The sequence below is a fragment of the Camarhynchus parvulus genome, chromosome 10 (assembly GCF_901933205.1).
Source record: "Camarhynchus parvulus chromosome 10, STF_HiC, whole genome shotgun sequence".
Classification (NCBI taxonomy): domain Eukaryota; kingdom Metazoa; phylum Chordata; class Aves; order Passeriformes; family Thraupidae; genus Camarhynchus; species Camarhynchus parvulus.
Window position 1 is genome coordinate 6,381,530 of NC_044580.1, and position 14,106 is coordinate 6,395,635.

Here is a 14,106-nt window from a genome sequence, read left to right on the forward strand (position 1 = left end):
CCATTCCATCAGATTCCAAACCATACTCCATCCTAGACCCACAGGAATCAAGGCGAAGCACTTCTGGTTTCATATCCTAAATTTGAATGTTGAAGGCCTTAAAAAATGTTAAGATTTTCAGGGACCCCACAGTTTCTACTTTAACTCAGCCCTTACTCCACTCTCTTGTAGACCATTAGTGGAACTTTACTGTAGTGGAAATCTTAAGTGTTACTTAATTGTCAAATTCAGCAGTTCTAGGAACAAAAGAATTTAGTTTAGAAGAAGCAGTTTGCTGATGACTCCCATGATCTGCATGAATGGGGTTTCTTTGAGCCAGCAAAAGTGCATTTATTTCTAACCATATCAAGAGCAACTTTTTGTGTGAGCAGCCCTGCCTCAGCTGTCAGTCAGCAGACAAGCTCCTGGGCAGGAGCAGTGTTTAGCGTTTATTTATTCTGCCCTAAATTACCCTGTTGGCCTAAGCATTCTTCTGCTGTGCTATCCACTAAGGCTAATTATTAAGTAGATTGGTTACAATTTAAGTGAGCATTACAGGCCTCACAGTTATCAAACAGTAACATAAATGTGCACAGCTGATAGATTTTGAGAACCAGAAGTGCACTCAAGGGGTTCCCAAGGAGGAACTTTCCAGTTCCTAAACACAGAGCCCTCAACAGGGCTCATGTACAGAGGTCTTTGCAGTTGTTGTACTAAATTCAGTCATTTTATCCCACTGTGCCAAGTGTCAGCCATAAGATATTTCAGGCATATTTAGAGCATTTTTTTTGTTAAAGATTAATCTTCAAATAAGAAAGAAATGAGAAAGAAGTAGCCACTGCTACTTATTTTACCACTTTCAAACTTATCAGCGCATGCTAACAGGTACATCTCCATCTTGTAGTAACTTCTATGGCTTTTAGTGGTGAAATGTTCTTGTCACATGTCAGCTTCTTCCTAAACTCTTTTACTAATATTAGACTTTACTTGGTCTTGTGACTACAGTTCATGAAACAACAAAAACACATCAGCCATAGGATAAAACCCAAACCAAACATGCCAGCTGTTCTGCAGCAGTGTGACATTCCCAAGGCTGTCTTCCTTTATTAATACACTGAAAAGAAACAACATAACTCTATTCAGTAGTGGATTTCAGTCATATTTCTGTGCCTGCTCCTTCACAAAAGGAGGCTGTGAGCTAGAAGAGGTGTGACTTTAGTATTTCAAAACCATAGCGATACATTAGTAGATAAAATTTTTAAGGAGTAGAATTTGGTTTATTTTTAGCAAAGCTGCAAAGAAGGATACAGTGATACTAACAATCCAGTTCAAGATTAAAATCAACAGCCTCCCCCCAGCAGCTAAATATCTCATTTACGATACTGTAGTTCTACCACAGCTGCACAAAAACTGAGCTGTTTTCCATGACTTGTGCTGAATTCTTTAATTTCCATACGTAGGTCTAGGTTTCACAGTGTTTCCTATCCTGAGCAAAGGAAGTAAGTAGATGCTGAAGAAGAGGAGAAAAAAATCTCTGCCCTCATAGATACATTGAGAACTGAAGTGCTGTTATAATCCATACTTCTAATAGTATTTTCTGGTGCAGTACACTACAAAGTTAGAATCAGAGGTTTATTGACAAAATTAAGCCTAGGACTTCACGTAAGTAACTGTAACCCTGTCCTGCAAGTGTCATGTTACATTATCATGGCATTACATGACTGATCACAGTTTTATTCTCCTCCACATCATTCCACTTTTATTCATTCAGCACATATATTATTAATTTTAAACTGACATACTGAGTCTAATACCTGTTCTCTCTTCCAGCCTTTATTAGCTGATGAGCTGGCAAAAGGCATTTTTTCCCTCTTTCCTTTTCCTAATCTTTGGAGTGCTTACAGCTGTGACAGTTTGTGCAGCATCTCCCCTGCTGCTTCAGAGTTGGCTATAACCGAACAAGTCCATAGATGGCCCTGGAAGCTGAGGGAACTTAAAAGAGATGCGAGTCTCTGTTACAGCTTAGTCACAAGAATGGTAAAGTAGCAAGCCTGTGAGCTAGAACTTTGTTTTTGATACTGAAAAGTGAATCACTGGGGCAAGGGGATAGACACAGCCTGAGCTGTGTAGATACCAAGATATGCATGAACTGCATGTACACATTTGCTTCCATTTCAGCCTGGGCACTAAATGTCTTCTAAACATTGGATCTGCTGTTGGGAAGTACTTACTCCTCCATTTCCATAGGAAAGAAATGGCAACTTTGTCCCTTCCACAGGGAAGTCTCACACCGCTGTTTTTAATTGTAGTGACATTCAAGAAATGTGGTTTCCCTTTGTGTGTGCCATTGTTAGCCATAAATCCATTAAGAGAGGGGTTGCTGGAGCTGAGGTTTGAGTCTCACAGCCCTTGCTGTGTGGCAGTGTCCGCAGGCAGACGTCGAGCCGCCCGCCGCCCGCCGGGGGCCGGCCCAAGCCGCAGCCCAAGCCCAAGCCGCAGGTGCCGCAGTGCCGCGCGCTCTACGCCTACGACGCGCAGGACACGGACGAGCTCAGCTTCAACGCCAACGACGTCATCGACATCCTCAAGGAAGGTACAGACACACCCGGCTGGCACTAACACACTGCTCTTTGAGCTCCATGGGCACAGGGAGTTAGGACAGGGCTTCCTGAGCCACCCCTCGTCATCTTCTCTTGTCAGGCTTGCAAATTTCCATAATGGCCCAGGGGAGCAGGGAAGCCTCCACCCCAAGTCCAACCTCTCCACTCAAGAGGGTGTCAGAGCCAGACCAAGGAGCTGTCACTGGGTACTGCAGAGCTGTACGCTTAGTGAGACACTAATTCTGGCTCTAGAGGAAAATTAGCCTAAGTCACAGCTGTAGCACAAGAAGCAAAATGTAATTAAGCAGTTCCAGCTCTGGGTCTCCAAAGCACCCTCCTCAAGGCAAAATGATGTGGCCAAAAGATGAACACACTCCAAAAATCCTGTCCCCCTTACTCCTTCCCAGAAAGGCTCTCACTGAGTGGGCACAGCTTTGCAAGTTTGCCCCAAGTACACAGAAATGCTTCCACAGCCTCACTCCTTACCTTGCTGTCCTTGTTACAGATCCTTCTGGCTGGTGGACAGGAAGACTACGAGGGAAACAAGGTCTGTTTCCCAACAATTATGTCACCAAGATTTAAAAGACTGTCAGAGAAAAACTGGCATGAAGGTACCAGTGGTTGGAGATGTTTTCCCTGCCTTCAAGACACTGTTCTTCCAAGGTCTGCCTTCTCAGCAGTATTTTCACCAGTAAATTGTGTATGAGCAGGAAGAGTTTCCCACAGTACAGACTTTGATTTTTGTCTCAGCACCATACAGCAATGAACTGACCAATTATTTATTATATTTAAAACCTGGTTTAAACACCTGGTAAGTGAAGAATGCTCAAACCTACCATCTTCCTGAAACAGGTGCTTTACAGTCTGGAACCAGGGACTTTGAAAGGGGTGTATTTATTAAGTGCCTTCAGCTCAATATCAGTAACCTTTTTAATTATCTACTGAAGATAATGTTGAATGCACATTTCCTCTAATGCAGATTATTCTGGGAAACATGTTAATAAGTATGCTGCTACATGTCAAAAGATTTAGGCTCATTTGGGATATTACCATCTGAAAAACTACTGTGATGGTCTATTTAATTCTGTACAGAGATGTAATGGAACTGGTTTGTGTTTGCAGGTGTGTTAGGGACTCCAACAGGCACTGTAAGACTTTAAAACAGAAAACCACATAGTACTGTATGCTAAACAATGTTGCCTTCTTCAAGATTTATATTATAATATGGCTGGCCCATGTTGGATTTATGTTTAATACTCTACCTGTTATAGGAAGTGTCTTTATGAAGAGCTGTACATTTATAGAAATAGTTATATACTGTATATAGAAACTGGTTATGATAGAAACGTATAAATGTATAATGCAGTAGTCCACTGTTCTTACGAGGTAGTACTGCTAGAATTTTTATGCCAGGTACTTACAGATATGCACTACTCCTTCTCCTTTTAAATAGCAAAAGCACAGGTCTTACTGCCCAAGTCTGCCTCCCCCAGAATGGCTGCTGCTTGCCCTGCAGTTCTGACAATTCCTGCTTTGCCTTTTGAACCTCCATAAAATAAAACACAGGATGATCAACAGGTTTGTTCTCTGTGAAGTTTGTTCTCACATACACAAACAGATCCCTTGACTACAATGGCTTCAGGATTTTACTGCACTGACTTCTAAAGAAAGAATCCCTTTCTTCACTCCAAACCAAATTACTTTTCCTATGCCCAGCTGCAGTGCCATGCATTTCATTCTCTCATTTAAGAGCAGTTAAAAAGCCCTGCAGATGCTGGTATTAAAAGTTGCATAAGCTTTAAGATACAGCTAAAAATCTTGAATCCTTCCCTCCCAAACCATTGCCTAAATCTAACTTAGGTACACAAACTCCATCTTCTACAGCAGCTGTATCTGGAAGCCAGAAATGAGGACCTTACTCCAAGGGAGGAATAACATCCACACAGGGAATGAGGCAGCATGTTTCAGAAGACAGTTTGCAGCAAGTGCTAGGCTTACTTATCCCAGTGGAGAGAAAAATTTCCTGCTTGAGGAAAGAAAACCCAGTAGCTTCAACATCCTTCCCACAGGGGAGCAGTGAGAGGTCTAGGGCAGTTCTGTAGTGCTGGGTTCTTGCCTTCTACATCAGAGCCAGGCACACTCATGAAGAGATGCTGGAAGGGAGGTACTGAGTTCAGTATAACCTGGGGACTATCAAAAGGTCTATTTTAACATTACTTACACAAGATTAATTTAACAAATACACATACATGAGGTATTGGGGCAGAAAAGTTGCATGACTTACATGCTTGTATTCCCTGGGCATACAGATGCTGACACTTAGATTAGAAACACAGACAAAGCAAGCAAAGTGCCAAGGAAGTGACAAGAATTGCCTTATGCTGGGTTTGACTCTATGATCCCAGATACAGATGTTTATTGGAGAAGCAGAGGGGGAAAAGATGTGGGCAAGCAAACAGATTATGAAAAACCTAAGGGGGTTCTTTTCAGGAAGTGGAGGAGGTTTCAAGGGTGAGCTGCTTTCAAAAGGTTTCATGCCCACAGTTCCACATCCGTATTCCCTGCACAGCTGTTAGCATTACAGGAGACTTCCAATTCTTCTACCTTAGCTCCCTTTTGTTAAGCACACAGAGAAACACAAATATTTACAAGGTTAATACCTGTTAAAGATAGCCTACATCTTTCCCCACACTTGAAGATGGCTAACTCCAAAAAAGAAATAAATTCCGGTATACTTTCTTGAAACAAGGCACTGAAAAAAGTACATGTTTAGTGTTCTTTAAGGTACAACAAAAAAACCTGTCTGCCTCCTCTATCTTAAGAGTGAAATAATAAATATAGTGCAATATATAAAGCTTGGAGATTCTCTCTGGAAACAACCACAGAGAATAATCAAGCCCATTTAACTGCAAGTTGTAACAATCACCTATTTAGTCAAATGTCCCACTTGGACACTAGATTGCAAATATGTAGGTTGTACCTTAAAGAGTCACACTCTCAATATTTAAAAGAAAGGAGTTTTATTTTTAGATAGAAAGCTGTATTACAAAGCAAATTTAAAATGTCACCTTCAGTGTGAGTCGGATCTGTCTGTGGGAGCTGGAATGCTATGTACAAAAGCAGGAGACAAAGTGCACACCCCATCAGGCCTTGGCTGCCCAGGGCTTCACAGCAGTGATGCAGCCAGATCCTTGATGATCTCACTGTTCAGCTGAGGGATGGTGCTGATGGTCAGTAGTTTGCTGCTTGCATACTTGTTCTTGATAGCCTGCAGAGAACAGAGATAAAAAAGTTTCATGCATACACCATTGACAGGCAGGTAATTTTGGGACAGTCTGCCTGCCTGCTTGAAAAACAAGCAACAAACAAGGCTGGCACTGAACCAGTCTGCAAAGTAACAAGAGCACAATTTGTCTAAAAGGTTTTGATGTTAACATTAATGCAACAGCCTCTTAAAGCATATGCTGCTCTGACAAGCCTGAAAGATAACATACAGAGTATTTACCTAAGGAGCTACAATACGCAGCAAAGATAATTTTGAAAACATTAGAGAAAGGATTTAAATAGTTATACTTACAGTGTATTTTGTTAACTTCTCATTCACTTTGACTACATTCTTGGCCATATGTTTCATGGTCATCACAAGGCCGTCTTCTGCATAACCCGTGTAGTACTGCTGCTTTGTACCCTGCAGCAGAATGGTAACAAACTTGAGATTTGTGAGGGAGGAATTGCTGCTTGAGGCACAATCAGTTCAGGCAGCAAACACCCCAAGCTCAAGGCTGAGCCTCAAATGCTGGAAACTGTAGCTGTCAGTTGAAATGACAGATCCAGAGTAACCTGATGTGCAGAAGTCTGGACACATCAATTTCAAAGACCATGCTTTTAGACTGAACAGAGGATAACGAAGCAACTACCAGCTGAATTGCAACTCACTACTCATGGTCCACAACTTCATTGTGCTACATGTACTGCAAGAATTATGAAAATCTACTTTTACTTACAGTGCAGCCTTCAATAACTCAATGCTTTCATGAGAAAATCCTTTTGTAATCCAGTATTCACAGAAAAAAGAATTGTGACTTTTTACTGGTACATTCTTTATTCTACCTGCCACTATGCATCAGGCTGCCCAACCATCATTCCAGCACCAGCACTGTCACCAACTAAACACGATTTTTAAAATACTTTTTTATTAGTTCGATTCCACTGAGTGAAGAACAAGTTTGATTAAAGTGCTCACCCATTTGGTATGTCCCAGAATCCTCTGAGACAGGCACAGAGCAGCAGCTGCAATCTCTGAGGGCCGGTGGTGCACCATGTCATAGTCTATCAGGGTCAGCTCCATCAGATATTTTGCCAGAGTGTGTTGCTTGGCATCGGCCTAGCAGATTGAGAGCTTGTTAATCCACAGTTTCACTTCACTTTAGCATTATCACTCAGAATTGCTTATTGTGTTCAAAGAGCAAAACAAAAATAGCAAAATCTTTACTACAGTTTAGGGACCATCGTTTCTAATAGATGTTGTTCTCAAACTCAAGACCAGCAGCCATATGGTATTTAGACACAAAGTCAAGTTAGGGCTTTTAACAGAAATCTGCATTTTCAGGTACAGCTGTGCCCAACTAGGGACACTAATGCTCCCTCTGTAAAGCAAACTAGGGAGGGGAGGTGTAAAATAACTTAGGGAGAAACTTATTTGAGTTACCCAGTGGTCTACTGAGGTAACTGAAGCCCACCTCAAGTGTAGACAAGTCACTTGAATATAATTACTGAGGTGGAGAAAGAAAGGGTTGGGTCAAAGAGAAAGCTTATCTTTTGATTCTTAAATAACACAATATTTACAACCAGAAGTTACAAAGAACTGTAACACTGCTAGATAAGTACCCTGATCACCAGGATTAAAGACTAAAAGCACGGCTTCTTAGTTTAACAGTAAAATTACTGCCACTAAGGCTGAACACGGGCATCAGTAAATAGAAATGTGAAATACTACTGGCTGCCATTGTGACATTGCTGTGTTAGGCCACACGGTGGAGTTTCAGAGCTGAGCATTGCTTCATCCAGCATTTAAGCTGGAGGAGGTAAGGTCACATGATAAAAACACCAGAAGCAATCCTTATAGGCGTTACCAATACAGGGAAGTGCTAGATAATGAGGACAAGTACCCACCTCCCCAGCTTTTGATGCTCTCCTTAAGAAATGAATTGGAAGAGGTCGCCCCAGGTCGAAGTTTAATTCTTTAAGAATAATCATTTCCATTTCTCTAATTTCATTACTGGTGTAGGCATTGTCAGTAATGTAAACAAAGTCTGCTACATCAGGAGACAAGATCTCTTCATATTTTGAAGCTACAAGCAGCGCTGTTACGCCCACCAGCTGAAGCTTCTTGCGAGGTACTGGATGATTCTGCAACACAGACATTTAAAATGCAGGTCCTGAAGTGTCAAACTCTAGATATGTCAAACTCTAGATAATCAGATTCATATTTATCAGTTTAGAATGATAAATGAGGTTTGCACTCTAGGCAAAGGTCCGTATAGTATCAGGCTCACAGAGGGCAGCAGCCTCAGAGTTAAGATGCCGCACTGTCGCAGTTCTTACACACAGAGCAGGTCTTGTCAATCATTCGATTTCTAAAGAAAAGTTAAATCCTGAACCCCTTTACAACCACAGCAACTGAGTAACGACCGAGCACAGCCTGGGGGAGATCTCACCTGCAGGAAGCGATCCATGATGGCCACACACATGTAGAGGGTCTCCTGCAGGAGGCGGAACCTCGAGTGCACCTGCACGAGCCAGTCCACCAGGATGGCGCGCATGCGCCCGTTGATCGTCCTCCCGTCCAGGTAGTGCGGACGGACAGACTGCTGCAGCTGCAGGGACAGACAGGGGGTGAGCAGCCAGGCAACCCCCCCTGAGACACACCAGGGCAGCCCTGGGGCACCCTACCTCGAGCTCCCTCAGGTACAGGTAGATGTCTTTCACGTAGTCACTACACAGCTGGGGGTTCTCCCAGTCCTCTGCATCGATGTCTTCGACGTTGTTGAGCAGCACATCAGAGAAGGCCTGGCACAAATCCTCCTCCTGCATGGATACATCCATAGGGACAGGAGACAGAACCTAAGGAACAGATCATAGCTGTTAACACAGATCTACTGTGTAAGTTTCACTGTTCTGTGTTTCCATGTTTCACCCATCACTAATGCAACTTCTTTAGGTGGAAGCTTGGGCTCCAGTACAGCAAGTTTCTACAAACATAGAAACCCAACATCTTCCAGTAATTGCCAGCTAAAGCAGAAACCATCCGGTACTTTAGCAGCTCATTCTGCCCCTTGAACATCATGCATTATGCTTTAGGTACAACATGTATTAAACCAAAACCTCAGTACAGAGACTTTGTTTCTTCAGCAGAGGAATGAGTTACAGCCACAGATAAACTATTGTGAAGGTAGAGCTCAAAGTTGCAAACCAAATTAAAAATCAGAACAGCATAATCAGTTCCTACCTTTGGAACATCAGTTTCTTTGTTTGCTTGATTTACAGCAGCTGGAGCTTTAGGCAGTACAATTCCATTTGTCACCTTGCTTGGTCCTTTCACAGGCTTTGTAGATGCTTTGGGGCATTCTGTTTTCTGTAGTGAAAACATTTATTATTAGTACAGAGCAGCAATCCAACTTCTCCCTATATAGAGATTTCCAATGTTCCTTTACCTTAGATATGTGTGTTCCTCTTGTTGCAACTTTATTTCCTATTTCTTCCAAAGCAGCCCTTTTGCCAGTCACGTGAGTTTTTGCTTTACTTCTAAGGTCAGACACAGCATTCTCCATCCCTCTAGTGATCTAAAATGATAAAATTGCAAAAGTTTAAGACTCAGAGACCAACAACTTTCCAATGCCTGACTCCATTACAGACTTACCACCACTGTACCTACTATGCATTTCTCAACCAGCTTTTACTTCCTAGCCAGTCACATATATTCAGAGGAAGAAGTCTCCTCCCTAGGTTCAGAGCACTGTACTTCTGAACGGTGTTGTAAAAGTAGGCAATGCACCCTATCTCATACATTTTAAGGACAAAGTGCTCACCTGCTGTGTAAAGCTCTCATAATTACACTTTGCAACTCTAGCAGCGCCCCCCAGAGGAAGCATAGAGCAAATGCCTGGTTAAACACATGCCATATGAATTAAAAAGCTGTGCTGCACACGCAAAAACGAATGTTCTTTGTTATGCACAGCAATTCAGCCACCAGGCTTCAGTTTTTTCGTGGAGTTCAGTTTAAACCATTAGACAATCACCACAGAAGAGAGGCTCCTGCAGTCCCTGCCTACACCTCCCACAAGGGCAGCTTTAGTTTTCCCACTCCCACGTTCCCCGCAGTTCCGCGGGGGAGGCGCGGGCGGCCAAGGCCAGGCCGAGGCAGCGGCCGCGCTGCAGGAACGGGGCCCCCTCCCAGCGCTGGGCCACAGCTCGGCCCGGCCGCCACCCCACCCGCCGAGGTAGGGGGGGGCCCGGCCGGCCTGAGAGCCGCCCCCCGACCCCCACCGGCCAGGCCGCGGCCCCCGCGCCGCCTGAGGGCAAACACCGGCGGGGCCCTCGGCCGCCGGCGGCCCCTCTCTCGCCCGCGCCCCCTCCACTCCCCGCCTCGGCTGCTCCTCAACCGCCCCCCGGCCCGCCCGCCGCCCTCACAGGGGTACTCACAGGGGCACGGCGAGTCACCGGCAGCGCCATGGGCACGGACACGAGGGGGCCGCTGCCACCGCTCAGCACAGAACCGCTCCGCACTCCAGCCAAACCGGCGGCCGCTGCCTCACGCTGCCGCGGCTCCCTTTAAACCCTGTCCTGCTCTACTATTGGACAACTTCGTACGATGCACGCAGCCGATTCGTCCGTCTGCATAAGCCCCGCCCTAGCAGGAAACGGCTGCAGCGGCTTCCGGTGCGAGGGGCGCAGCGGCTGCCTCAGGGCGGGGCCGGGCCCGAGCTCCCTCAGGCCCCGGTTGAGTTTAACCCGAACCGCAGCGGCGCCGCGCCCGCCGCCCCCAAACGCCTCCCCGCTCGGGACAGGCAGCCGAAGGTTCAATAACGAGTCCCGAGATTCAGGAACTTCAACGCTACCGCAGTTGCCTAAACCGACAGAAAGGTTTACTTGCAATTCTTCTCCAGAATTGCACTCTTAAAATGAGCACTGAATTCCAAGGTCCCCGCTAACTCCATTTAGCGGGATAATTAACTTCAGCTGAACGCTGATCCTTCACTAACAGTTTTTCCTCAGGCAGTACCTGCAGTAGTAACACATGTAAACGAAAATGTTTACGGATCAAGACTTCAAGAGCAAGACAGTGGAAGGGGGAAAAAATTGCAAAAGAAACAGATTTTGAATGATACCAGTCTACCATTTTATTTATTGCATACAAAAGGATTTCTTTTGACAATGGAATTTTATACGAAAAGTAATTTGATGCATACTGTTGAGAATCTTATCTTTAAAGATGCTGCAGAAAACTTAAGGCAATGCATCTAAGCATATAAAGCACAGTAAGTGGTGGAAATTTTCAAAATGAAAAGCCTATTCCTTTTCCTTCCCTTAAACTATGGTTAAATCACAACCTTCTGGAACAGAAGTAAGCTGCAGCTTTTTAGCCCCTGCAATAGCATTAAGATCAGAACACTGTGATTCCTGACAAATACCTAAGTGTTCAGCATCACATTACAACGTTATGCATACATTTAAAAGCAAGACAGTATCAGTAGCTATTATATAACAAATCAATTCATGGATCACTAAAATACCTCTAGTACCAGGCACTCAAATTAGACCCATAAAATATTTCCTTAAAAAGAAAAAAAATCCCCCCAAACCTGTGCTTCTCTGTCCTGTAATGAAGCCAAAATAGATTCTATCACGTACCCAGGGTCTCAGTAACTTCAGAGGCCCTGGGGTTTTTCCCATATCTCTCAAGTACCTTCTTGGAAACTTTCAGAAATGAGTATCATCAGTCTTCAAGCATTAGTGGTCAATTAACTTCTTTTCAACAGTCACTGGAAAACACAACATGTCTGTTCAGTCCTTCCAGTTACTTTTATTCATTCTTAGCAGTGAACAGATTAATGCAGCTTCAACTTTGCAGTCAGTCACTTTCAGTTTCCTACAGCCAGAATGTTCAAGAAGCTTTAGCATAAACCCAAGTCAGGTTTTGAAGCAGTCCAATCTGTTGCCTCTCTCCCATATCCCCCATCACACAAGCGCAAAGTGGTTTTAAGTTCAGTCTCAGCAATGCCATTAAGCTTGAAAAGGTTCATTTATCACACATGCTGGAATAAAATTTCTCTGTTTAAAGCCTCAGTGCCAGAGGTGTGAAGTTTGTTGCCAGCAATAGACACTGTACTTGCAAATGCTACTACTAACAGGTAAAAAAAAAACAAATAAAAGGGAAGCAGCTTTAACCATACAGAAACAGGCATCAAATTTGATAAGGTAATATTCATAAATGGATTTTTTAAGTGTAAACATAAGAGTTTATCTTCTAGGTTTACTGTAAACCGTTTTACACGTAATCTGATCATGAAAGACAAAGACAAGCAACTGAAGGTATTTATTATTCAATCCACTTACAAAGCAGGTGGCTTAATGCAAGCTAATTGGCATGTTCATATATGATCCCCAAGGAACATCTTTTCCAAAGTGACAGTAATGCTGTCTCAATGTTTTTGCACATTTGCACTTTGCAATGTTGAGCACATTTAAATAAATTATAATCTATTAGACGTCAAAGAATGTTGATGAGCAACTGGAATCCTGATATGGACTAAAACCTCCATCAAAGGCAAAATGTTAGTACATTATAACTTAATTCTATATACTATATTATGCAGCAAATCTTAACTATAGAAAACATTTCAATCAGTGATGGACTGTTGGTAATTTAAAAAGAGGGAATCTATGATCAAGGCAAAAACTAGGGAACCACATAATTTGTGTCTCAGTTTCTACAGGAATTTACAGGCTTTCAACTTACTAATGAAAAATAAAAACAAGAGACAAGTGGATTTAGCTAACTTTATTAACTTTAAATCTAATAAAAATCCCAAGACAAGCCTGGAATCCTTAGAAATTCTATGAATTCACGTATATAAACCCAAACAAAAACCCTGCAGCTTTAAGTCCTTATTGAATGGTTTTATATTTAAAAAAAACACAAACCAACAAAACCCAAACAAATAAACAAAAAACATAGCCAAAAAAAAAATTCCAAAAAAACCAACCCTCAATGTGCGCAGATACTTCAACTTAAGTTAGCAGAAGACCAAACAGATTCTAAGCTCTTTTTCCATGTCCCTAATAATTCTTTCAGTCTGCAAGTATCTACAATCCAGCTAACTGAAATCAACATTTAGTGTTCACTAAGAGCTGTTTCACAGCAGCATATATTTAAGTTAGGGATTCAAATTTCTAGACATAGAAGAAAATGATAAATACAATCTGAACAGCAGTCTAAATGTTTAATATTGACATTCAAATATATCTGCATTGTGCTGAAATTTTTAAAACAAACACAAAAATCTGATCAGACAAAAACTCTGGTGATGAGTATGCTATATGTATCAGTCAAACTGAATATAATTCATATTCTGTTCCCAGTATTAAGGATGTTATTTGACTCATAACTGATCTTGTAAATATACAGCAGCCATTTTTTCCTAATTAAGGAATGTCTCAATACATAATATTATCCTTTTCTAGATGATCTTTATACATTTCAACTAAAATATATATGATCGATTAAATTAAGGAATTCAAGGTTAGTAATGAGTGAAATCATACTTTCAAAGCTTGATACTACATAAAACAAACCAAAAAAGAGACCACACAATTCTACTTACTAAAGCAGCTAATCTTGCCTGCAAGTTTGGGGTCACAAAGCCCATAATATGTGCAAACAAATGCAATACAAGGAACCATGCAAAAATACAGTAATGAATTTAAAGAAAAAAATGTAAAACAAAACAAATTTATAAATACACTGAAACTCAACTGTCTTCTACATAAACTGTAGGTCTAGCATTAGTTGTACCATATAGCAGAGCCAGCACTCTGGGTTCAATGCTTCCAAATCTGCGCAGGTAAGTCATGCCATCTTTGGTTGACTGCAGTACCAGCAAGGATGAGAGGGAGTGACAGGGAGGACAAGAGTTCTGGAAAGCAGTGTCAACTTTCACTAGGCAGCTGAGCCTCAATGTCCACTCTGCAAATGGGGCACTTCTTGTTAGTAATCAACCACTGATCTACACATACTTGGTGGAAAAGGTGCATACATGGAAGGCGCCTGTCATCAGAACACAAAAACATCAGGGTTAATAAAGCATTTCCATATCAACAACCCCATTGGAAAAAAACCACAGTGTGGGCTTTGCTACTGAGGTCTGTTCTTTCTGTTTTCCCAGGTTTCATAGCCTTTCCAGTTGCACATGCATTCTGTCTAGTTCCAAAGAAATGGATATGGGCAATGAAGTCAAGCACCAACTGG

The 14,106-nt window shown here is 42.5% G+C and overlaps 3 protein-coding genes across 9 annotated transcripts in view; 1 reads left to right on the forward strand and 2 right to left on the reverse strand.

The window, feature by feature from the left end:
- The window catches only part of MYO1E (myosin IE), a 75,928-nt gene extending 71,632 nt beyond the window's left edge, over positions 1 to 4,296 (forward strand). Inside the window, exons 27-28 of the mRNA XM_030955010.1 lie at positions 2,403 to 2,572; positions 3,085 to 4,296. Of these exons, the coding sequence (XP_030810870.1) occupies positions 2,403 to 2,572; positions 3,085 to 3,161 (247 nt within the window). The 3' untranslated portion in view covers positions 3,162 to 4,296. The remainder of the gene's footprint in view (positions 1 to 2,402; positions 2,573 to 3,084) is intronic.
- Positions 4,145 to 10,419, reverse strand: CCNB2 (cyclin B2). 2 transcript variants are annotated; one of them, XR_004061033.1, is made up of 10 exons: positions 10,281 to 10,419; positions 9,293 to 9,421; positions 9,088 to 9,213; positions 8,532 to 8,702; positions 8,297 to 8,455; positions 7,752 to 7,988; positions 6,823 to 6,963; positions 6,157 to 6,267; positions 5,648 to 5,847; positions 4,145 to 4,732 (listed from the first exon to the last, which is right to left on the reverse strand). XR_004061033.1 is itself a non-coding variant. In XM_030955011.1 (9 exons), exons 1-9 carry the CDS (start codon positions 10,308 to 10,310, stop codon positions 5,746 to 5,748), a joined length of 1,206 nt encoding a protein of 401 aa, XP_030810871.1. In that variant the 5' UTR covers positions 10,311 to 10,419; the 3' UTR covers positions 5,583 to 5,745. The 2 variants fall into 2 exon arrangements, 1 of the variants encoding a protein (XP_030810871.1); XM_030955011.1 differs by lacking the exon at positions 4,145 to 4,732 and having other exon boundaries at positions 5,583 to 5,847.
- Positions 10,420 to 10,959: 540 nt separating this feature from the next.
- RNF111 (ring finger protein 111) overlaps positions 10,960 to 14,106 on the reverse strand; it is a 43,385-nt gene continuing 40,238 nt past the window's right edge. For all 6 annotated transcript variants that reach the window (XM_030955245.1, XM_030955243.1, XM_030955241.1 and 3 more), the window contains one exon: positions 10,960 to 13,905. In XM_030955245.1, the coding sequence (XP_030811105.1) occupies positions 13,788 to 13,905 (118 nt within the window). In that variant the 3' untranslated portion in view covers positions 10,960 to 13,787. The remainder of the gene's footprint in view (positions 13,906 to 14,106) is intronic.